This window comes from Homarus americanus, unplaced genomic scaffold (genome assembly GCF_018991925.1).
Source record: "Homarus americanus isolate GMGI-L3 unplaced genomic scaffold, GMGI_Hamer_2.0 scaffold30108, whole genome shotgun sequence".
Classification (NCBI taxonomy): Eukaryota; Metazoa; Arthropoda; class Malacostraca; order Decapoda; family Nephropidae; genus Homarus; species Homarus americanus.
In genome coordinates, this window is record NW_024748109.1 from 5,134,980 (window position 1) to 5,160,832 (window position 25,853).

Here is a 25,853-nt window from a genome sequence, read left to right on the forward strand (position 1 = left end):
ACAAGAATAAACTATTTGGAGTTATAGATTTTATATTTATTAAACCAAAGACAAAGCCATTCGCCTTTGTCACAGCTAATGTAAATTTAAGTGATTTGGCCTTTGGTTAAATCGACTTAACCTTGTTTGTATTTTGTTATTATCACAGCCTATGTAAATCCAGAACAATAGCAGAATATTCTTAATCAGTAAAAATTCTTTATTATTAAATGCAACTTTTCAATACAGAAATGGTTTAGTAGTGTAGTAGCGCCAGCTGCCAACGAGAGCTCCAGATTTGAAAGGCTGATACTAGTGGCGTCTGTTGTATGTATTGTTATATTATCCTTGTTATGTCACTTATTTGTGGTTAAGAAGGAAATGCTGTACAGTGGGTAACTTGTAGAGACTTAACTTAGCATTTCAGTCGGAAGTAGATGTTAATGACCCGTTTACTCACTGTTACCTCGTCTGGTCTTCGAGATATGCTGTACCACGTTAAAGACCGCCTAAATGAGGGGCACCAGACTGGTGCCTGCAGTACGCATCTCGGGGAGATTGGAACACCAGCAGTTGTCTACCTATTTTTTTTATACTGTAGAAGTTTATAACGTTAATATATAGGACATTACCCAGTCGTGTGTTCATACCTAACAGCTAGAGCTGGCAGATGCAGCAAGGCGTTTGTGGTACAGAGATAATTAATTTATTATTTTCGTCACTTATAAGCTTAATAGCCATTTGGGCGGCCTATCCAGTTCTAGTACAAGAGGAAACCAGGACCAGGAAACCTGTGATAGTTGGAAGGGTAATACTGGATAAACACCCTTCTCACTTGTGTCTGGGCTGAAGCTCGAAACCTTGATAAGTTGGTGAGAATTACTTTTACTATTTACTTTTATCCTCTTCACCACTGATCGGCTAGCTAGCTGCTTGGATGGCCTGTCACGTCTCTGTTATGCACTGTTGGCAAGTACTGGGCATGCACTGGCTCCTGAATGTACTTGAACCTGCTCCAGTGCTTGTCAAGTCTGGTCTTGAAAGAGCTCACACGCGGTGTAAAGGTGTAGAAGAGGATAACCACCAGAAGGAATTGTCCGAATTGGTTGAACTTTTTTCTACACCCTAATATCATTAAACACAAAAATGGAAACGACAATGTATAGAACCGAATAGAACCTGACCTAACATACCCATAGGTTGGGTTTGACTTAACTTCTCTTGCAATCTGGCCTCTGGAACTCCGTTTCAGCCCTTATACATTCTTACTTTGCTTGGTTCCTGTATATTGTGTTGTTTTAATCGAATTTGACCTTCATTTCTTGCACAAATGAGCTGTTATGGAGATTCCCCCCCCCCTCCCCATGCAATTTCCAACAATCATGGTTGTTCAAAGTGGGCAGGGCTTTGAATTAGAGAGAAATTGTGGGGTAAAATACTGTGAAGAATGCCAAACAAACCTTTGAAAACTTTACCTAACCTCTAAAAATCCTAAAACGATTCGTGTATTTGGTGTTTAGTATGTGATGGTGTTGTTTTCGGTGTTTAGTATGTGATGGTGTTGTTTTCGGTGTTTAGTATGTGCTGATGTTGTTTTCGGTGTTTAGTATGAGAGGGTGTTGTTTTCGGTGTTTAGTATGAGATGATGTTTTCGATGTTTAGTATGTGATGGTGTTGTTTTTGGTGTTCAGATGAGAAGGGTCCCATAAACTCAAAAGCAGTTCTTAACCTTTTACAAGTTAGGGAAGGCTGGGTTTCTTTCTTGCCCCTCCTGAAGGACTAAAGTACTTGCAGCTTCATTGGATCCTAGACCCCAAGCCTCTGGCGTGCATTTTTATAAGATGCTCTAATCAGGGTTGGTTATAAACCAAGATCTCAAGATTTATTCTCTATTAATTTTTTTTTCTGGTATTATTGTTGTTTCGGTCATCCAACGAATTTTAGGATTTTAAGTTAGGTTGAATTTTTTTCTTGTGGTTTTTGTTGTTTTGAACTACCCTGTACTTCCAAATAGATGGATGACCGAAACGATAATTTTACCAAATTTCTCATCATAAAGATAGTACCCGTACTGGATGGTACTGTAATACAGTACAAGGTGTATTAATTTTGATATCTGTCAATTGTATAAGGAAGATTAAACTGATAACCAAAATTACATTTACAGTTGTATTCGCAATGGACACAAATGAGAGCTCAAAGTTTGCTGAACTCCAGCAACGTCTGAAAGAGGCGGAGAAGAACACCATCCTCGCCGCTACATATGGCAAGGAACTTTTAGAGGAGAATCATGAACTTCATACCAAACTTGAAAATGTAATAAAAGAATATGCAACTAAGATAGAGGTCAGTATTAGGATCTTTAATATATGTGGATGTTATGTGCTCTTTGTTAATGCATAAATACTGCAAACCTTTTGTTTTGCCTACCTTATTTTAGAATCCCTCCCCATGGACACACACCCTAGCAAATCGTCGGCAAGTTTACTGTGACTACAGTCGACCCTCGTTAATTCGGACCCCTTTAATCCGGATTTCGGATAATTCGGACAAAATCTGAACTTTTTTTTTTATTTTTTTTTTTTTTTAATAGATTTGTAGGAATATTACCTACGCGAACCTTAAGCTAAAATGCTGGTCCACCCACTGCTGGGATAAAACACCAGCGTCTTTTTGGTTAAATGTAACATCTTCACCACTAGTGTGGGGGGAGGATGCAACTTTCAGCTTCAGACATGAAAAATATTTACCATTTACTGCCAGTAAACAATGGAAACGTAAAATATGTACCAATTAGAAATGAAAAGTTGTGCAGTTCCTTCAGCAAATGAAGCTCACCAACTTACAATAGGCTAGATTACCTTACAACGTGTTTTCAGTAGTCTATGTTGAAGTTCTTAGCACAGGCTAACTTATCATATCATATTAGGTATCACAGTTCTGATTGATCGACAGAAAGTACCGGTAATAAAAACCTTTTCGATATTTCACACTTAATATAATACCCGGTAATCTACTTCAACCTCCTATTGTTTACAACGATGCATAACGCACCACCAGCTGTTGCGTATCAGCTAGACGGTACACGTGTTTTTCGAATAGTTTTCAGTTAAAAAACTGTTACATCACATGTATATTTTACCTAAACTGCGCCTGAATGAATATATTCTCGGAAATAAATAGTAGTTTTGCTGAAACGTGATGTATTTCAATGTAAAATGGGATAAAATACATGACGAAAACAAAAGACTTTACCTAAGCTTCTGATGTTCTTGAGGTGTTATTCGTTTTTTAATAGTTTTCGGTTAAAATACTGTTATATTACAATGATATTCTATTCATACTGTGCTTAATATAAAACATTCACGGAAATGTAATATTTTTGCTGAAATTTACGTACGTATTACAGTGGAAAGTGGGATAAAATCGTGACGAAAACAATGACTTTTGCTTTCTTTCGTTCAAAAGATGTTACCGTAATCACTTTTCGATTGGTTTTCAGTTAAAAAACTGTTGTATTACAATAATATTCTATCCTAATTGACTTGAATAAATACTACGATACCATATTTCTGAATATTTTCATTAAAATCCATCCAAATCATTTTCCTTGTCATCGTCTGCAGCACCAAACAGCTTCTCCCAGTCCTCTCCTTGAACAGGGGTAGAGGGTACGTGTTTTTCGAATCGTTTTCAGTTAAAAAACTGTTACATCACACGTATATTTTACCTAAACTGCGCCTGAATGAATATATTCTCGGAAATAAATAGTAGTTTTGCTGAAACGTGTTGTATTTCAATGTAAAATAGGATAAAATACATGACGAAAACAAAAGACTTTACCTAAGCTTCCGATGTTCTTGAGATGTTATTCGTTTTTTTAATAGTTTTCGGTTAAAATAATGTTATATTACAATGATATTCTATTCATACTGTGCTTGATATAATACATCCACGGAAATGTAATATTTTTGCTGAAATTACGTACGTATTACAGTGGAAAGTGGGATAAGATCGTGACGAAAACAATGACTTTGAAATATAATGCAATATTAACCCCTAAATCGGTTAATTCGGACAATCTGCTAAAACGGACACCCTTCCCCCCCTATTAGTCCGAATTAACGAGGGTCGACTGTACTTGGGAATAAGATAGCAAAATTTAAATACAACAAGAAATTCTACAATTATTAGAATAAAGAACATTTTCAAAATTCATCATTTAAGAGTAAATTTTGAAAAATTTTCTTTGTGTAGAGGGAAGTATCTCCCTCCAATATCCTCCCCTCTTAGGTGTTGGCCAGTTTTTTACCTTCCTTCCGAAGGTTTTCTACTACTGTACTGTATCTGCCCTTAGTTTAACCAATGAATATGAATTATGGTCGCTGTTTGTGCATGACTAAAGCAGTGACTTACCTAAAGAGTACCTTCAGTGTTTTGATGTTTTTGTGCTTTCTTCGTTTTGGAATTGAATCTTCTTTGGGTAGTAGAAACCTATTTCGTTATGTGCCCTTTTATGTGTGTACTGTACACTTCTCTGGGAATTTCTTAGTCACCCTTAAATTTCCATATAAGAACAGTACAGTACCAGTAGTTGGCAGATAGTTACATGCCAGTTAGATAAACACTAAGGGTGTAGCGAGTAGGCATGGGTGGTGAGTCAGGGGATCAAGCTACTGCTTTGATACCTTACCAAAACCTGGTTATGGCCTTATTTTATCAACCTAATTCACAACAAGTACCTTGTCCATATGACCATCTCCCCCTAATGAATTGCATGCATGAATAATAATTTATATTAATTTAAACCTTCAGCCACTGAACTCACCACTGCATATGGTATGTAACTTAAATGTATCATTATTTGCTCTACAGTATTTACATTTCCAAGTCTTTTTGAAATGAGCCATGTAATGATTTGTAATATTTTGCATGTAATAGTCATTAGTGTTTTTTCAACTGGCAGGTTTCTTGCATATCTGAGAACGTTAAAGTAAAATTAGGGTTATTTTATCACATTGTAATGCCTTAGTACAGCAGATAAAGATAATAACATTAACTAAGTTTGTCACTACAGGCAATGGAACAGGAGAAATATAGCCTCTCCCAGAAATTAGAGACACATTTGCATACAGAACGTTCCTTGGCACTGGAGTTAGAGCAGCTTCGTGAGCAACACAATATACAGATAGAGTCGATGGAAGCAAAGGCAACTCTTAACCATGATCACGAACACCAGCAGCATGTTAAGAAGGTATGGTACTTCCTTTAAGAAGTGTTTGACCTTCCTTTATGAAGCATCACTCATTATTATCTTGGAATTTTCAATTTCAACTGATTTAGCTTATTTGCAGATACAAGTTAGCTACCCTTGTTTATGCCAGGGGTTGCATTCCTAGAAAACACCAGTACTGTACTACTGTACAGTGGTCCCTCGGTTAACCAACACAATTCGTTCCAGAAGGTCGTTTGTTAACCGAATCCATTGTATCAATGGGATATTGGGTAATGGGTTCCAGCTCACCGAAAAGTACATACAAAGTAAAAAAAAAATGCAGCAAAGTACACTTATTTTGAGGTGTGTATGTAGAAGGTTCCTGGTTGATGATGATGATGGGAATTAGAAGTGGGGTGGAGGAGAAGGAAGTGGGGATGGAGGAGAAATCACCTTTCAGGGAACCATGCTTGATGCAGTTATTTCACCAATAAAATTTTAAGTTCACTAGGTGTAATTCAAGATTTTTTTCTTTAAATCAACACTGCACTGCGCTATATATTATCAATATGTTAAATATATTTCAGAATGGCCACTAATTGTACTGTAAAAATGTAAAAATACTCTTGTGTTGAAGAGACCCACAAGCAAGATGTTTCCTCCACTGAGCAGAGACTCAAACAGACGCCTTGGTGGGTGAGTGAAGTGGCTGATGGGCGCACCAAAAACTGGTTCCCTGTACTTCAATTATGTTAAATAAGTGTTAAAATGATTAATAATTTTAATTTAAAACTTGGACAAATATTTAATTGCACAACCTTCTTGATATTTACTCCAATGGAAACGAATGTAAGCCTAGAACCGATTATTGTATTGGCGGACTAACCTACCAGCCGATGAGCAAGCCAAAACATGTTGACATGTTTTCGTAAGAATTTCGTGAATCTAATTTTTTTTCGTTAACCGAATTGAAGATTCTTATGGTAAGTAATTCGTTAACCGAAGCGTTCGTTAACCGAGGGACCACTGTATTAATTTGAATTTAAGATAGTGTATTTGTTTATAGGTGTCCAATATGGAAGCAACCATAGAGAACCAACAGATGGAGTTAAGCCAAATGAAAGAACGCATGGTTCTCCAAGAAGCACAGCTCAAGGAAGCACAAGAGAGACTCGACATGTGTAACTCCTCCATTCATGAGCAGTCAACTGATGAGGCTACAGCAACTATGCAGGTAATCACCTTCACTAATTTAATATACCAATACAACATGGTTACCAATTGACAAAAGTCTCTATGTACAGGTAGATTATAGTTAACTTCAGATTAATTGTTAAGTTCATTATGGTGTTCGATGAATTAATTGTGTTGTTCAGGGTGTCTCATAAGTTGCACACCATTGGAAAAATTAATGTTCTCTTATTTCTTCTTCTTCGGGCGAGTGAATCATAATAAATCAATAAAGATTGGGCAACAAGGAGTCAAATCAAATGGCCACCAAGGTGTACAGGTCTTACATTTCTCATTTTCTTCCTCTGGGGTCACCTAAAATCTGTCATCTACCAAGCTCTTCCAAGAATCATTAATATGACCCCAAAGGAAGAAAGGAGAGGTGTGAGTTACAGAGATCTTGGTGGCCATTAGACTGGTCCTGACGCCCAATCTTCTTTGATTTGTTACGATTCCCTCACCTGAAAAAGAAGAAATAAGAGAAGAACATTAAGTAGTGCATGACCTATAGGATGATTCAAATTGTCTTTGTAGGAATTGTTTAGGCACCATAGGACTCCCTGGTAGGTAAAAGAATGCATTATTTTAGCATGCTGTGTTTTCATTTATATTTAGGGAAAAGTTACAAAAATGGAAAAACATATTTTTGTAACTTCAGGTTTTTCTTTTGTATATCAAATCATGGGAAAAATTGTAACCTGACATTTTCGTACACCAAAGTTTCATAAATTATGGACTACGGTACTGTTATCTGAAATGAGGAAACTTTTAGGAAACAACTGGACAGCTTTCATTTTTAGCACTGTACTGGAGATGTTTGGTTAAGGGAGACTTTACTGATATACAGTATACTGTTTATATATATATATATATATATATATATATATATATATATATATATATATATATATATATATATATATATATATATATATATATATATATATATATATATATATATATATATATAATGATTCTCTTCCAGAGTCAGATTATGACCTTGACATGTGAAAAACAAGAATTAGAGGTGCAAGTGTCATCCCTTACTGCTCTTAAAAAGGCTGACAAGTACAGACTAGCAAAGGCTGAGAAGACTGTATCAAAATTGGAAGCAGAAGTAGAAGAGAAGGAATGTCAGTGTACTTCGTATTATAATGCATTGGAGGTAAGAACTGTACTAGTGCTATTAAAAGAATTCTGCATTATAGCAGCATAAGTATTGTTTTGTTTTTCTGGCTTGACCTTTGTGAAGTGGAAAGTGCCATTTTACCAATCTCTACATCTGCACAGCCTTATATTGCTCTTTAGTGAACACTTATATGGAAAAAATTATCCTTGGCAATACCAAGAGGCAAGCTTTCTTACCAAAGGCTGTTGTGCTTACATGTATTATTTCTCTGTTCAGTATCCTGTTTCTTATATAGCAGTTTGATCCTTATACATTCATTATCATATGAAATTTGTTTGGAATTTTCTCAGAGATCTTACTTCTTTTGCCTCAATAATGTGCCCACTTTTGAACTTGAGATTGACCATTTTGCCTGGAAGATATCAAACTCTTGATGGAGCTTCACCTGTCCTCAACGAATCCTGGTTAGCAGTGCATGAGAAATGACTATGGTAATATGGTTGGTGTTAATGAGGAGATAAATAATGCTTGGAGAAAATACTGCAACTTTTCTGCTGATGAGGAGGTTGACAAGGACAGGCAGCCTATAAGCAGTAGAGCCAGTGCAGGAATCATACCCAAGGATTGAAAGGGAATGGGTGATAAAAGTAACTGACAAAAAGAAGAATGGAAAGGCTGCTAGAAGCTCTGGTGTAGTATAAAGATGTACAATATATAACCTGAAATAATTAACTGTTCCGTTCTTGTCTCTCTCTCTTACAGTAGATAAGACTTGGGGAAGGGTAGACTAGATCTTGAGGAAAGTGTTCATCCTAATCTTAAAGCTTTCTTGCACAGTAATGATTGTGCATACTGCTGGGCTGGTTAAGGTTAGGCAAATACCTTGTCTAAGGGTAGAACAATGTCTTCTGATAGTGGATTAATGCCAGTCTTCTGGCATTTGCAGTATTTTATTTACATGACTTATTTTTTACTTTCATTTACTATATTTTGTCATTCTATTTCTTTCGTTTTAAATTAAGTGATTTTAGTTGTATATAAGGACTTGTGCTATGATATAGTGAGATTTTAAACATTGTTCTGTTCGTATGGTATGCACATAGCATGTGTTACAATTTGCGTACAAATCAGATTTAAGAACGTCCGAAGGAACGGAACTCATTCATAACCCAGGGACCCCGTGTATATATATTCCCAATGGATCAAGAGATCTCTTGCTCTCTTTAGCTGCTATTTAATTTTTCAAGGTACAGTAATATTGTACTCTTACGTGAAAAGATTTCGTTGAAGATGTATAAAGTGAAATTTTTAAGTGCTCTGTGTATGTGTTGGGGGGGGAGGGGGTGGTACCTGTACTGTAGTTAGCTGTTTGAATAATGAGAAGAACATTATACTTGCATAATTGTATACAGGTCCTCACTCCTAAACAGGGACACTTTAGGATAAGTAGCATGATGAACTCCAAAGTGACCTGAGCTTTTCTTTTGTACATTATTTAAATACTGTGCAAAGGAATAATGTTTATACATTTTCATTTGTTTTACCTTGTATATTTTGCTTCTTATTACCTACAATTTCATAGCGTTATAAAATATGGTTGTGATAATATTAAAATATTTTTCCAGAAAAACAAGGAGGAAATGCAAGAGCTAAATATGGAAATAGAAAGTCTAAGGCTGGCTGAGACAGACCCAGCCAGGAAGGGAAACTCTCTCTTTGCTGAGGTTGAGGATCACAGGCAAGCTATGGAGAAACAGCTCCTAAAGTACAAGACTAACTACACGATAGTGAAGAAACAATGTGAACTGAAAGCTCAACAGATTCATAAAATGAAGGTTTGTTCAGTGATATTGCCAACAATTTGTGCAGAGCACTTCCAGGAATGAGAGATTCAAGGTAAAGAGAAGACTCTCTAAAAGATGGAAAAAAAATCCCCATCCCCGGAATTTTCTAAGTACAGTCAACCCTCACTTTACGCAGTCCCGCGGTCCCACATTCCGCGTTTCCCTGCCAGAACCCAGGATGCTCACATTCCGCGGTGGGTGTACCCCTTTACGTGGTGAAGTATAATTTTTTTATTTAGTTCATAAAATTCATACAAATTACCCGGCCAGAATATAATTTACATTGCTGGAATTCTTACAATTTGATGATCATTTTGAATATAAACATCATATATTTTGCATTAGACATACAAATTTTAGATATAATGTTTACTCTGAGTAAATATGTTATCTTTTGTGCAAAATATATGACATTTATATTCAAAATATTCCTGGTTTTACAAGGAATCCAGCAATGTCAATTATATTATCCTAACTTTAATCTGAGGTATTATTTAATACTAAATGTTAAAATCTAGTTTTTTCACCCAACCTTTCTCTTGAAGGGAGGGTTGGGACGGACCGACCATCTGGCGCTTGGAAGAGTGGGGGAGGCAAGGTGGGGTACATTGATTGACAGATAGTGTAGTGAAGAATATTTTTTTTTTGTTAACTGAAGATATTTGTTTTAGCTCATAAAATTCATACAAATTACCCGGCCAGAATATAATTTACATTGCTGGAATTCTTACAATTTGATGATCATTTTGAATATAAACATCATAGATTTTGCATTAGACATACAAATTTTAGATATAATGTTTACTCTGAGTAAATATGTTATCTTTTGTGCAAAATATATGACATTTATATTCAAAATATTCCTGGTCTTACAAGGAATCTAGCAATGTCAATTATATTATCCTAACTTTAGTTTGAGGTATTATTTATTACTATACCTGGTTTCCCCCCCAAAATTTCTCAGAGAGGGAAGAGCCAGCGAGTGTAGTGTGAGAAGAGGGGGAGGGAGTTGAGTCCATTATTTGAATGGACATTAACTTGGCGACTGTATTTCTCTATTTCTCTTAAGTATTAATTGTGTGCATGTACCATCATAAAATTAAGATGTTATTTTTACAAGAACATAGGTATTGTGTTGGAAAAAGTGGAGTTTGGGGGGTCAGCTGGTCTCTATTTCATTTAATCCCATATATTATGTTATTGACTTTACGTGTTTCTCACTTTCCGCGGGACCCTGTGGGTTACATTAACCGCGTAAAGTGAGGGTTGACTATAGAAATTTTCCAGAATGATGCGTTATTTCACCAGGTCTCGGAGTAAACTAATTATTGCTGTTTTAAGGCAAAATAGCCCAATTTAAAAGATACGTGTCCAATCTGGAGGGGTTTAAGTTTGATGCCGTTGTAACTATACAATACACATTAACAGTGAAATATAAAATACCTTCCTATTTCAGCTGCAGGTGGCTTCCTTATTGTGTTTGAGTAACAACAGAGTAGATGGAGAATACCTTACCCACCTGGAGGAATCACTAGCCTCTACAAGATCCCAACTAGAGATATTTACAAAGCGTTGTCAGGAACTTGAAACTCAGCAGGTTACTCGTACTACTGCTGTTATACCTAATGTGAGTAATATATTACTGTGGAGTTTCAATATTTCATGGGTTAAATACCAAAAAAGCATTGTGAATTGTCAAATCACAAATTATATTTTAATTGATTTAAATGGAAATAACTAGTTTGATTCCAGAAGCCAAGAAATACCCATAAACTTTTCCAAAACTGCTTTAATAAACACTAAACATCATACATAATACATTAAAAAATGCAGTAACACCCAAACCTTTTCAAGTCTCCAACTACAACCTTTATACCTCTTTCCGTTCTTAGGGAGGTGTATGGGCCTACTGCAACACACGTACACCTATAGCTCGACTCACGGATTTTGAATCTTCTCTTTATGATGTCATCTGGCTCTAAATATCTCTACCTACTGTGACTATTTTTCTGTTTCCTATACTGTTCTCCCAACTCTAACAACTATTTAGAACTTTGACTATCTCACTTCTTGCCATGAGTCGTTGCTATCCACACACCCCAAAACCGAGATCCTCTACCTGGGGCAATTCATGGTTAGGTTCTCAAAATGGCATAAATTGTCAAATCCGTGAATAGCATTTCCTACAATTTTACTTGTGTACAAAGTAATGTACATTCCCTTAATGTGTTTGCCCTTAGGACAATTATTTCTTTTACCTGCAGTATTGTATATATGTGTGTGTGTTTGTGTAGACACACACACACAAAATACATACAAATAAATAATAAATGGAAAATCATCTCACAAATAATCAGAAACAAATTTATAAAAAATGTGACAGTCTACCCTCAAGTCAGTGCTCTATTAATAAAGTACTGTAATAGAGCACGGACTTGAGGGTAGACTCACATCTTTGATTATTTGTGAGAGGATTTTCCAATTATTATTTATTTGTATGTATTTTGTGTGTGTCTACACTCACACACATTTACAATACAGGTAAAGGAAATTACTATCTCTAGAACGAATGGCTCCCTGTTCCAGCCGTGAGAATGCTGGCACCTTTAAAACTACCCGCAGACATTCTTGGGTACATCCAGGGTGTCTTCCGCGAATAACCGAGAACCGCAAAGTAAAAATCCGCAAAGTTGGGGGAAATGCTGTACAGTGGTCCCTCGGTTAATGAACACCATTCGTTCCAGATGGTCGTTCGTTAACCGAAACCATTGTTTCAATGGGATTTGGGGTAATTGGTTCCAGCTCAACAAAAATTACATACAAACTAAAAATAAATGCAGTAAAGTACACTTACTTTGAGGTGTGCATGTAGAAGGCTCCTGGTTGATGATGATGATGATGGGAGTGGAGGAGAAGGGAGAAGAGAAGGCATTAGGGTGGAAGAGAAGTCACCCCATGCCACCATTTCATCCATAAAATTTTAGTTCACTAGGTGTAATTCAAGATTATTTTCTTCAAATCAACACTGCACTGCATTATATTGTCAATATGTAAAATAAACTTCAGAATGACCAATAATTGTACTGTAAAAACGTAAAAATAGCTTATGTTCAAGAGAGTCTCAAGCAAGAAGTTTCCTCCACTGAGCAGGGACACACACTGACGCCATTTTGGGTGTGTTGAGTGGCTGTTTGGTGCGCTAAAAACTAGTTCCCTGTACTTCAATTATGTTAAATAATTGTTAAAATTACTAAAATCTTTAATATAAGACTTGGAAAATTATTGAATAGTTCAATCTTCTTCATATTTACTCAAATGGTAACGAATTTAAGCCCTAAAACCGATTACTGTATTGGCGGACTAATACTACAGCTGGTGAGCAGGCGAAAACATGTTGGGAAAAATTCGTAAGGAATTCGTGAATCGAAGTGAAGAATCTTATGGAAGGTAATTCGTTAACCGAAATTTCATTAACCGAGGGATCACTGTATAGGAGTTGAAGCGTGTACGACCAGAGTGGACAAGGCGCCACTATGGTCAAAATCAAGATTTGTTCACAAAAGAATATGGAATCCACCTCTATATCCAGAGAAAGAGAAACTCGGTTACTCAGAATGGAAGTGGCAAGATGAAAAATTTTGCTATGAAGCAAAACACCCTTGCATTGCTACGTGCAGGACTGGTGACTGGTAGACGGCAGATCACTCTGGTCGTACGCACCTCAGTTGTTCTTAGTGGTGTTTTATTAAGAGAAAGAATGGTATGGTAGACTTAGCTATGCCATACAGAATAAATAGTCCATAGTTGATGACGTGCATTATCAAAATGGGTAGTGAAACATAAGAAGATTTTAGGAAAACTTAACTACTTTGCAAACAAGGTACAGTCACGGAAAAAAAGTCCTGTCGGTCCTCTATCCCATTCACGAACCCTGAGACTCATGAACCTATGAATCTGAAACAATGCACATTATTGGGCCCATAGATGGCACACTGTTTGATGCCTCAGATTCATAAATTCATGGATGGGACAGTGGACTGACATGACTTTTTTCCATGACTGTACACAGGAGGAGGAGAATGTCTAAATATTTTAGGGGATGAGTGAGAAACTCAAAAGTAATTATGCCTGTAAAGAAAGGACTAAAAGACACCATATCCCCTTTATTTGGTGAATCAAATACTGCAATGTTGTCTGACTGTAATACAGTATAAATTAACTGATGATTTTATTACAGATGGAAGGAGTAGATGAGGACCAGGATACAAATTCTTTCTTCCAAAATATGTATGGAAAAAGTCAGTAAGTAAACAAACCTTTTGACATACTATTTACGATTTTGTCTTCAATTGGAGGTTCTTTCCTGATCTTTTAGATACTGTATCTGCATGATCTAAGTATTTACTAGTAAGCGGAAATATTGACGAAATTTTAAATGTCGGCTCATTAGTCGAGTGGTAATTATTAAAGTTAATATAATTGCAAGTGTAATAATTAAAGCTCACTGGATTGGTGCAACTTATACAAATGTATTCCAGCACAAGGTGGGAGTAGTATGATGGAAAGTCATATTAGTTGTAGGAGATTAGTACTTCTAGGGGGGAATTACAGCAAATCCATAACTGTGTACAAGTTGAGAGAGAAACAGAAAAAGATGAATCAAAGGTCAAAATATATGAATAAATAATTGCACAGGTGGCCATGGTTCCACTAAATTTTACTATTTTTGAATGTGCTATTAAGAGTTATGTACTGGACAGTACATTGGAGAAAGGTGGATTTTGTCTGAAAATATGTTTCATAATCATCTACAGTAGAGTCAGGAGTCAGTATAGGATAAATAAGAATCCAGTCCATACCTTTGCAATCATGAAGATGAATGTTGCAAACAAGTTTAAATAACACCAAGAATTTCATTATCTAAAGTCACAGCATTTCATCCTTATTACAGTATTGAAACAATTAAGAAATATTTTGTCATCGAGCAGCCAAATGGTGATACATAAATTTTTTAATTCCTCATATTTATTGGTACAGTATAAATAATTTTATCTTCTTGCTTATGTTTAAATATCTTAGTCTTAAAACATTGTGATAAGATCTTCTGTAATGTGAATCATCACAGCACAGGATGTACAGTACAGGAAATGTGCTACAAGTGGCTTCAAATTTATCTTTAAACCAGTGGTTCTTAACCTTTTGAGGGTTGTGCCCCCTATAGCAATTGGTCCTCATCTCCACAGCCCCTCCTTCCTTCATATAAAATTCTAAATCTAAAAATTCTAAAACAATTTCCTTTTGAATTAAATAGGAAAATTGAGAAACTAGTTTTTCATTCGTACTTTAATTATTCAAGAGTCTGTATAAGCAACCGTTCGCAGTCAGTGTTGAAAAATTTTCAAATGTGAATTATTGTGCTGGAGCCTCAAAATTATCGTACACTTCCCAACATTATTACTACCTTAATTCAGTCACTTTTTGTGGAATTTTACATTTTGACTGACGTAGTTACCATTTATGACATTTTGAAGTATCTGTGGGGAGCAAGGACCCCCACGAAAATCCAAATAAGGACATACACACCTGTTAAGACCATTCCTTATTTTTGCTCTGGGTTTGCACGACACACACACACACCTCCCCTGGTTAAGAACTGCTGCTTTAAACCTATGAGCAAATTCTCTAGGACTTTCAGAAAAATCATACTCTTCGTTGAACAACATTCTTTTGGCATCTGTTAAACTACAGGTGCTCCTTGACTCACGACCATCCGGACATACGACCGCCACAGTTGTATAAAATATTTTTCACATTACGTATTTTCGAGTCCCGACATTAGTGATCGTGCTGTGTACTGACAAAATTTTCGTTTGTAATTCCCTTTAAAATGGCTGGCAAGCGTAAAAGTGAGCATTCTCATGGTGCTAAGAAGAAGAAAAAGACACCCATTTTAGATTTTCTATGTATTATTTTCACCTTTTCAACTTACTACCTGGTCTTTGGTTCAGAACTCCGTCGTAAGTTGAGGAGAGACTGTACTGTATTTAGTCATTTTAGTTCCTGTTCTAAAAGCTGTTCTGTTGTATTAAATGTCCTCTGTCCTGCACTATTCTAATTTTCACCAACAAATTTTAAGATCTTTGTCCATCCTGGATATGGCAAATTCTACTTTCTCAGTACCAATAATTTGTGCAATACTGTCAACACTGCTGAAATGTTGTTTGGTCAGACATTAGTAACATCACTTGAAATGTAGTACTGTACTATTAGCCCTTGGATTCAAAATGTGTTCAGGAATACATGATTACTTAGGTGCTTCAATCTGATTAATGTCTTGCAAAATATCGCGGGGGTCTCCGACTTACGAACACCCACCAATATGAACATGGTTAAACTTGAAATTTACATTATTGTATTTACCTGATGACATATTTTTTACTTTCATATAGTACTGTATTTTGTCATTCTATTTCTTCTTTTCTCTTAAATTAAGTGATTTTAGAGGTATATAAGGACTTAAGCTATGATACTGTTTAATGGGATTTTAAACATTGTTCTGCAAGTACGGTATGCACATAACATGTGTTCTGACTTAGGTACAAATACGACTTAAGAACATCCTTGGGAACAGAACCCATTTGTTACCCGGGGACCCCCTGTACAGTATACCCTTTATGGTATCTTCATTTGTTTAATTTTTCTTTGGAGTTTTCAATTCCAGACTTCTCTAGTATCATCAGTAATATGTTCCAAATACAATGCGTATTTACTGTTAAGCCTCCAAATTCTTCCTCTGCATTCTGAACTCTACCACTAAACTCATTCAAGATTTTTGTAGTTGACTTTGTGTTGTGAGTACTGTAGTCTGAGATTGATCTACTCGATCGACTAAATTAGCCGTAGCACCTCATAACTCAACCTGTTTCTCCTCATCAGTAGTTTCCAAATTCAGAGTTTCATCTTTACAAAGAATTCTTAGCTAAAAAATATGGTGCTATTCCCTAATTAAAATTCAAGATTAAATCACATATAACTGCCACCAGTGGTATATTATCACACTAATGAAATATAAGTTTAGACTAAATGCCCACAAAGCTGATACAAGTATAGTTTTAAAATCCCACTAAACTGCCACCAATGTCAGCTTTGTGGGCATTTAGTTTCAAATTTACAGTTATGTATGAGATATATCCCTAATTTAATAATGAACTGATGAAGGTCACACAACCCAGCAGTGCAGTTAAGAGCACTTGAGTTATGAGGTTTTGCCTCTCCTTGTACATGGTCCTCAGCCAGTTTTAGTAGTGCATTTGCCAAATGACCACCTTCTCCCACTTCACAGCTACTTTAGATCTTGAATGTCACTAATGAAGACCTGTAAAGTATATAGGAGGATTGATGTGTAAATCTTCTTAAAGAGTCAGAAACCTTTATCCTGAGCAATCACCAAATCCAGAATTTGAATCCAAATTCAGCATAGGGAGAATGTTGCATGTAGCACAAACATTGTTCACATAGGATTGTGTGCTCTGCTGTAAACACTATATGCTCCTTAAGCAATGATAAATTGCCAAGCAGCACTTACGGTAATGGCAGTATTATTACAGGTCAGTCAATTTATACCCTCTTTCTTCATAATATTTCCCCCTAATCTCTTTCACAAGTATATTTCACATAGAGGTGGGTTTTATGCAAAGTCTTTGCCAAATAGTGTACTTTTAACCACACTTCATACAAAATTTCTTCACATATTACCTCTATACTATATAATATTTTATTTTTCAGCATCAGAATTCTGGCTCACATCTATGTTTTTGCATAAAGTTCTTCATATGATGACTTTTTGTATGCACACCAGTATGTATTATGAATAGTTTCTCTAATGCTTATCAGAGTTTCTACTGAAAGTAAAGTACAGTATTCTACAATATAAATTGTATCTTGTTCAGGAAAAAAATTGCTGAGCTTGGTCAAGAGTTGCACACAGCACAGTTTGACAAAGTAGTGTTAAGTGACCAAATACTACAGTTACAGCGAAAGCTTCGCCAGGCTGAAGGAGCAAGAGATGCAACAAATGCTGAAATAATTAGGTTGACGGTGAAACTGGAAGAAATGGCTTCAGAGAAAAACAGAGAGATAAGTGAGTTTGATTTGAATCTTGAATAGTATACTTAGTGAACATTGTGTTCCAATCAGACATTACACCTTTTGATTATGGTTATGATTGCAGGCCAGTCAAATTTATTATAATTGATTATTTTTATTAGCATTTAAAAATCTTCATTATAATTTGATAAGGTAATGATTTCCACTTTATGGAGTTATAAGTAATATGGGCATGTTATTGGTTTACTGAACAGGTATTATGTTTGTGGAAGAATGTATAGATACAGTATGTTCACTACAGTACACTGTACTAGATTTTATTCTGAATTGTAAGAATACAATCTATACTGTCAATTAGGAACTAGCAATCTATAGACTCAGTACAGTGGGGTATGCTATAACGAACGGATCCTACTACGAATATTCCTATAACGAACGGTTTTACCTATAAAATTGAGAATGCTATAACGAACGAAACTCCTACAACGAACATTATTTATTTTATTTTTTTATTTATTTTTCTAATTTATTGATTTTTATTACAAATATTAATGATATTCTTTATTTCAGGGGTTTAGATGCATATTTATGCACTTTTTTACAATTTTTACAATTTTATATTATATTTTTCAGTGTTAAGTGGTTGTATTTGGGGGCCTGGAACGGATTAATCCTATAACAACCGAATGCTATAACGAACAAGGTTCTAGAACCAATTAGATTCGTTATAGTTGGTTTGCTTATTACATTTAAGAAACATGAGCTCCTCAAAGTGGACATTTGACAGTCTACAGCATTCCAGCTGGAATACTTCCAGCAATGGAGAAAAGTTATTACTGAAGCTGAAGTTGCTGGTATGGCCAGGTAGTGATAGGTTAGCTCTGAAAAGGTTGTCTGGTTCTGTTGCCAGTAGAGATGGGGATCAATTTCATCTTCAGATGTTTGTTGGCACAGGTAAAACTACTTGGGATTGTGTTGATGGTGCAGGTACAGTGCTGTTGGATGGGGCCATGAATCTGGAGAGATTGGGGTTGGTAATGGGGCATTTATTCCATAATGACTGTACCTGGATGGTTTAATCTCATGAGAAAGACCACACCAAATGGTTGGGTCGAGTTTTGGTTAAGTTAGGTCCCAAATTAGGCATCACAACTTGAGGTTGTTTAAATACATGCGTACTGTATGCATACAGAAGCAAAATAATGAATTACAGTACATCCTTCCCCTCATCAGGTTGGAGTTCGTTATTGGATTTTTAATGTGCAAATTGGTAATCTGTAGCCTGTTGAATCATACAAACTATGCAGGATTCACTCTAATCTGCAGTATGATCACTGAAAAATACAATACTGTACAGGTATACCTAAAAATTTTATATCAATTTACGTTTAATTTTCTTAAAGGAAAATTGTGACATGAATGAGTATAAAAGTATTCAGGCTGTAATTGTACAATGTAAATTGCACAAATTATGTTTCATGGTGTTGTTAAAAGCTGAGGAAACAATAAAGTTCATCTGCACTGACATTGATTTCAATGCCAACAGTACAATACAGCTTCCTATCACAGCATGTCTCATATCATATCTACATTGTGTTCACTCTTTACCTCTACTTTCAAATATTCCATTATCGTTCATCAAATTTTTATTTCTTTTATTTTGTTGGGAACCCCAACATTATGAAGAATAGGGTATTTTTCTCTGTGACAGGCAGAAAGTTAGAGATACCAAGAAATCAAATACACAATACATCCACTTACCAAGACATCTTTTTGAAGAGGGAAAGAATATAAAGGGGAGGAGAGGGAGTTCTTTCCCCTTTTCTCTTTCTTCCTTCATGAACAAGAGAGAAAGAGGAAGATTTCTCAGGGTGCTACATCTTACTCAATTCTCCCTCCCTCCCTTTTCTATCTCATTATTATTCATGTGAGATAGTAAGAGGAGAAAGGAAGAAATTCTTTCTCAAAAATTTTTAGTCAGCCACATAAATGTAAATATGGCAGCTCAGCTGATCCACCCAGGGCAGAGAGAAGTCAATAGTGCTTCTCATGGCTTAGAGAGGAACAGTGATTGATGGGGGCTGGATCTTGACATTTAAAAAAATTTTATTGGCAATTGCCTGGCTTTCTTTTTTTAGTTCTTTATAGATTTCTTGGTAAGGTTACAAAGTATTCTCGACATTTTGTTTCACTTTGATGCTTAGTTCCATTGAGGGGTTATAGCCATAACAGTTGGCTCATTCATTCCAAATGCACTCATATCACAAGCGAGTTTATCCACCACTTCAATTTTCTGCTTGTCATAACTTTCTTTGTACCAGATACACTCCCACCAGTTAATGGCCTTTTGAGAGCAATGACAAAGTTAGAATTAAAGTTACAGTAGCTCAGGAGGGAGGAGGAGGAGGTAGATGCCCATGGTTTTTTAAACAAGCACCATACCTTTTTATGTTATTTTGATAGATAAGCCTCTGAGGCTCTTTGCATACAGCTGAATTTGCGAAAGTTAAATTCGCATATATTGAGGTTCTGGTGTAGATTTACTTAATAATTTCTTTGTTTTTATATTAAAATTTTCAGGTCCAGGTTCACAAGAAGTAAAGAGGGTAGTAGAAAAAATTCCTGGCTTTGAAAAGCTCTTTTCAACTGCACAAACTCAAATTTCACTTCCTATGGAGACGGTGCCACTGAAGGAGAAATTGGTGAACCCAAACACAATGCAAGAAGTAGAAAGACAAACCAAAAGTATAGGTAAGAAGTTTCGATCAGGTACTGGACTGCCGTTTCTATTTAGTTGCACACACACTGTGTAATGTAAAAACACTTTCTTTCATGACCCGAAATATTTGTCTCCCTCCTTGAAGTACAGTATTTCATTAACCAGAGCACCTGTGCCAGCATCTACATCAAGACCCAAGGCTAAACTTTATGTATATTGTGGTTATGGCAAATCTAGATACAGTAAACCCTTGATAACTTGGCACATATGGGGCTCTGGCCTTGCCGAGTTATCCCAAATTCCAACTTATCGAGGCACTTCTCCCCTCATACAAAAATACAACAATAAAAAATTATCGACCCATATATATGTACTACATGTAATTACCAAATGTAAAAAAGTAACACTTACCAGCACAGCAGGTGAAGAATGAAGCATCATAGTAGAGGACACAGATGTATGGTAGGTGACACAGAGGCATGGTAGGTGATGCAGGTGGCCAGATATGGTGGGATTTTCCCAGATAATTTTATATATCTTGGCATTTCCCAAGTTATACTAACACATTCCGAGACTATATCCATGCCAAGTTATATGAAATTCCGATTTATCGGGGGTTTACTGTTGTGTAAAAAAATTGAAATTAGTGATTACGGTAATACAGTACTGTGACATACTGTATATATACAGTTCTACAGTACATTTAGAAATAACTTGGTACAAAAATGTAGACAAGGAGAAAAGACTTTGCTAAATGATAAATTACATGGATATGTTTATTCAGTTAAGTGTATATCATCTCTTTACTCAGATGCAAATTCGGGCAATGGAGTGGACTTGAGTCCAAGCAAGGTTGCAGCTAATCAAGAGAATGAAATTCCATCTGTACAAGAGCTCAAGAAAAGGCAAAAGAAATCTGTTCATATGACTGAAACTGTTACTGTTCAGGAATACAATGGTGATGTAAGTATTATCTATCTGTGTATCAGTGTCCAGCTTGTTTCTTCTTAGTCCTTCATAGGAGTGTGATGGTCAAGTGGATACAGCACTCAACTCCTTTTGCCATATTTACTTAAATTTACAACAAAAATTAAATGTAAAATACAGTCAACCCTCACATTACGCGGTCCCGCATTCCACGGTTCACCGTTAACGCGGTGCCCTGCCGGAACCTAACATGCTCACATTCCGCGGTCGTGAACCCCATTACGCGGAGAGCGGCTGGCAAGCCGCGCCATTTTTGGATCCAAACCTCCCGCCATCCGCCATGTTGTGTAAGAGGCGCGAAAATGGTGCGCACAAGGTCGCCCAGTCATCAAAACATTACCAGTTCTTCACTCGCCACCCACTACAGCCGGCCCAAGTCAGTGATAGTGATAATTATAGTGAGGATATGGACTCATATGAACTTTGGGAGGTTTGACAAAGAGGCCCTGCAAGCCTCTGTGGTGGATAGTGATACAATTGATACAAGTGATACAGGTGAGGGCCAATAATCTGCCCTCTGCCTCGGAACCAACCGCCCATCCCCGTGTGCCCAGCCATCTTTTCCACTAATGTAAGTGTTAAAAAACCTAATATTATTGATATTTCTCTTAATTATTAATTGTGTGTGCATGCCATCATAAAGTTAAGATAATATTTTTACTACAACATTGTTGTGTGTCGTCAAAAAGTGGAGTTTGGGGATCGGCTTGGACTCCATTTCAATTAATCCCATATGTTATGTTGTTCACTTTCCGCGGTACCCTCCGGGTTACATTAACCGCGTAATGTGAGACCCAACTGTATGTTCTTTATTTCCACCAACTATGGGCCGTAGAAATGTGGTAGTGAATGACTTGAGTTGGCACAATAAGATAGCAGGTATAGTGGGAACTCGCTATATGTTGTACTGGTATACGTCATTTCACATATACTGTATTGTACAGGTATACCCCGATAACCAACACATATAGGGACCGAGAAAAGACTTTTCCGTAACAGGAGACACCACCTCACACTTCCAAGTATTGCAGATGACTGAAAATCACTGCACTTGCTGGTGACAAGTGTGTCGGCTTGTAGGGTTGACAAGACTCTTCAATATTGAGTCGAATTTTGCATTACCAAATTCATTAATACAAGGTTTAACATGTACAGTATTTAAAATTTATAAAAGCAAATAATTTCTTAGTTTTAAGCCTACAATTGATGACAACTTGCTGAATAGTTTCCTCACCAGGAACCAGCCAGCACCCACCCGTATGAACTCAAACACTTCCTATCAGGTTCCGGCACAGTTGAAGTTTTGCTGTATGCATTATTATGGTGTGTCCATAATGATAATCTATTCCAGAAAAAATATAAAAAATAATAGCCCAATGATCATGAGTAAAATTTGAATACGATTTTTGTATGGCAGCTTATGAAGGATGGATTATTAATTTTAACTATGCCATGCAATAGACGGGTTGGCCACCAGTGTTAGCAGTCTCTCTTGTCAGGTTCTTAATTATCATGTCAATTGTTACAACCCACTTACAGGTATCCCTCACTGTCTGAGTGGGTTGGGTTCCTCGATAACCTTTTGGAAAGTGAAGAACTTAATATATCAATGGGGAAAGATTGCATTGTTAAAAAATTTAATCGGTTCCCAATCAACTTTTCATTTATTTTGTTATTTTTTTTTTTTTTTTCATTTTGCAGTTGAACTTACTGTGTTTTGGTATATTCTTTTGATTTACACAGTTACTGAAGCATTATTTAAAATGTAGCTACAAAAAATAAATTAAAAATATGTATGCACAGTTGGTACAGTACAATACTTTACATTGGGCTTTCACCCCATTGGTGATGCGTGATTATCTCACGCTTGGTTTGTGGTGTCTCTTAGTGATGGTAATAGAGGAATCACCACTATGGTTGGATGCCATTGTGTACAGATTTACAAAAGGATGACACAAATACAGACGGTAAAAAGATCACTTCACTTGCACCGAACAATGTACATCCAGGGGCCAAAATGGCATCCCCAGCTAACCCCAAGGCTGTGCTTGGCGTGTGATTTGAATTTTCAATCGACCAACATTTGGATCAGCAAATACCACCTCCAGATACCGAAAAAGAGGTGTAATAGAAGAGAATATTCGGAAGAGCGAATATTTGGACAGCAAGGGACACCTTTATCATTATAAGCATTTTAAGGTCATTTTCCACACCTGCGTGGGTTAGCCACAATTACCTGATGGCAACTCTCCATGCTACAGTCTCTCTTCTCAGGTTATTTGCTCTAATGTCACTTCTTACAACCTTTCCCCATGTCATTCATTCTCTACAAATACAGATTTTAGTAGCACTGTCAATTTTTATTGCAATCTGCTGTGTACAGTAGAACGTCGATTTAAAGCGATTCAATTTAAGATTATTGATTTAAAGCGACACCCACAATTAAGGACAATGTTTTAATTTATAGCGAATCTTTCCTATTTTGCGCGTGTCAATCTGGCGCTTCCTATTTAAAATTTTGTGCCTAATGTTTCACTGGGCATGCTACACTTTCCTAAGGGCAAAGCTGTACTGTACTAAATGATTATTAAAATTTTTTGTCTTGTGCAAACTATAGCATGTTTATATTCAAATTAATCACTATCTTATAAGAATTCCAGCAATGTAAATTATATTCTCCCCGGTCACTTTTGTGACATTTTAAAAGCAAAAAACATAAACTCAATCTAAAGGACATAAATATACAAATAAATACTTCACTAGACCTTCGACTCCAACTGTCAAACATGTCACTGTCACTTCCCTCCCCTCCCATCTTCCCAGCCAGGGTTTGGTGTTTTAGGCTTAAAGTTTTATCTTATATAATGTCAGACTAAAATTAGAATATAATTTGTATTGTAGGAATCCTTGCAAGACAGCGAATAATTTGAATATAAACGTCATATATTTTAAATGAGATAAAAAATTTTGCTCTGTAATAAAATTCTTAAATTAGAACTAAAATATGTATGTCTAATGCGAGCTATAGCATGCTTATATTCAAATTAATCACAATCGTATAAGAATTCCAGCCATATTAATTATTTTCTCCCATGTCAGTTCAGTAACATTTTATAAGAGAAAAACTTAAGTCACTCTTAAGGACAGATAAATAAATAAGCACAAGATCTTGGTATCAACTGTCAAACATATCACCTCACCCCCCCCTATCTTCCCAGCCAGTAAACAGACCAATTCGCATCCCTTAATTTTAGCTGTGTTGATTTATGAGTGTTTGTTTTAACATAATACTACAAAAAACAATGTTTGTTTATTCTAGGAGATGGGCTGAGGTGCATCTGGGTAGACTCTGTCTTAGTATTTTGTGTTTCTCTCAAGTACCAGACTAAATTATTCCATTGAAATAACTCTTCGATTTAATACGAATTCGGTTTAAAGCAACCACTCTTGGAGCGTCTCATGTTATATCCACATTCTACTGTACAAGGTATTATAGAATTTTTTATATTCTGTACTAATTGTCAAGCATTTGTTCTAGGTGCAAGAACTGAAAATGAAAATAGATGATGGGGAGAAGAAAGTAGAGAGGAAGCGGAAGGCGATGAGGAAGATGGAGGCCCCTCCGGTGGAGAGTAACGAACAACTTGATGGGTGTAAGCAACAGTAATTGTTGCCTTTCCTGAATATATACAAGTGGTCCCCGGGTTACGAATGGGTTCCGTTCCAGAGGACGTTCTTATGTCGCATTTGTACGCAAGTCGGAACACATGCTATGTGCATACTGTACTTAGAGAACAATGTTTAAAATCCCACTATATTACAGCCCAAGTCCTTATATACTGTTAAGTTGTAAAGTCATACTCTAGTTTTTATTTTACTTGCCAAACATAGCTGCAATATTAACTGTAAATTAAAGAGGAATGTTTGAATAATATACTTATAAATGCATCTTGAAAGCAATATTTTTAAGCACAGCAGAGCCTTGGTGTTTGCACAATTGTCCTTTACAGTAAATTTAATCAGACACAGTTTGTGATTTGTTTTTATGTTATTAAATTTTTTAGGAAAAAATCACAAACAGTGCAAAACCAAGTTTATTATGGATACTTTTTAATGTATTTTATAGTTCAAGTCCCTAGCCCTATTTTCCCCCTTACCTTTTAAGTTTGTGGCCCAAGAGGATTTTTAAAATCATAATCCGTGGAAAAAGCAAAGCACTGTTGTATATACAGTATGTCCCCCAAAGTTCGCTGATTTTTACTTCGTGGTTCTCGGTTTTTTGTGGGTGACACCCTGGATCTACCCTTTATGTGTTTGCCTTTGGGACAAGTATTTCTTGGGAAATACTCTTAAATAATCAAACAAATTTATTAAAAATTTAACAGTCTACCCTCAAGTCCGTGCTTTATTACTATATTAAGAGAGCATGGACTTGAGAGTAGATTGTCACATTTTCAATAAATTTGTTTCTGATTATTTGTGAGAGGATTTTCCAATTTTTATTTATTTGTATATGTTTTGTGTGTGTCTACACACACACACACATACATATATATATACAATACTACAGGTAAAAGAAGTAATTGACCTGAGGGAAAACACAAAGTGAATATACAATAAATTTTTTTGTACACAAGTAAAAAT

General features: G+C 36.1%; 2 protein-coding genes across 3 annotated transcripts in view; one reads left to right on the forward strand and one right to left on the reverse strand.

Moving 5' to 3' along the window:
* LOC121880173 (vacuolar-sorting protein SNF8-like) overlaps positions 1-464 on the reverse strand; it is a 50,071-nt gene extending 49,607 nt beyond the window's left edge. Inside the window, exon 1 of the mRNA XM_042387296.1 lies at positions 446-464. The gene's annotated coding sequence lies outside the window, so the exon portion shown is untranslated. The remainder of the gene's footprint in view (positions 1-445) is intronic.
* LOC121880172 (protein Spindly-B-like) lies at positions 220-25,853 on the forward strand. Of its 2 annotated transcripts, none has more exons than XM_042387293.1 (12): positions 220-306; positions 2,147-2,325; positions 5,057-5,233; positions 6,261-6,428; positions 7,410-7,589; positions 9,179-9,388; positions 10,854-11,024; positions 13,635-13,699; positions 17,347-17,537; positions 20,084-20,254; positions 21,034-21,185; positions 24,748-25,853. In XM_042387293.1, the coding sequence occupies exons 2-12, from the start codon at positions 2,158-2,160 to the stop codon at positions 24,874-24,876; spliced, it is 1,782 nt and encodes a 593-aa protein (XP_042243227.1). In that variant the 5' UTR covers positions 220-306; positions 2,147-2,157; the 3' UTR covers positions 24,877-25,853. The 2 variants fall into 2 exon arrangements, with proteins under 2 accessions (XP_042243227.1, XP_042243228.1); XM_042387294.1 differs by lacking the exon at positions 220-306 and adding an exon at positions 573-851.

Excerpts from the sequence above, each read along its gene's own strand:
- LOC121880172 (XM_042387293.1), top strand. The coding sequence starts at position 2,158 with ATGGACACAAATGAGAGCTCAAAGTTTGCTGAACTCCAGCAACGTCTG. Across the intron at positions 5,234-6,260 it reads ACCAGCAGCATGTTAAGAAG|GTGTCCAATATGGAAGCAAC; the intron begins GTATGGTACTTC and ends ATTTGTTTATAG. Across the intron at positions 20,255-21,033 it reads AAGACAAACCAAAAGTATAG|ATGCAAATTCGGGCAATGGA; the intron begins GTAAGAAGTTTC and ends CTCTTTACTCAG.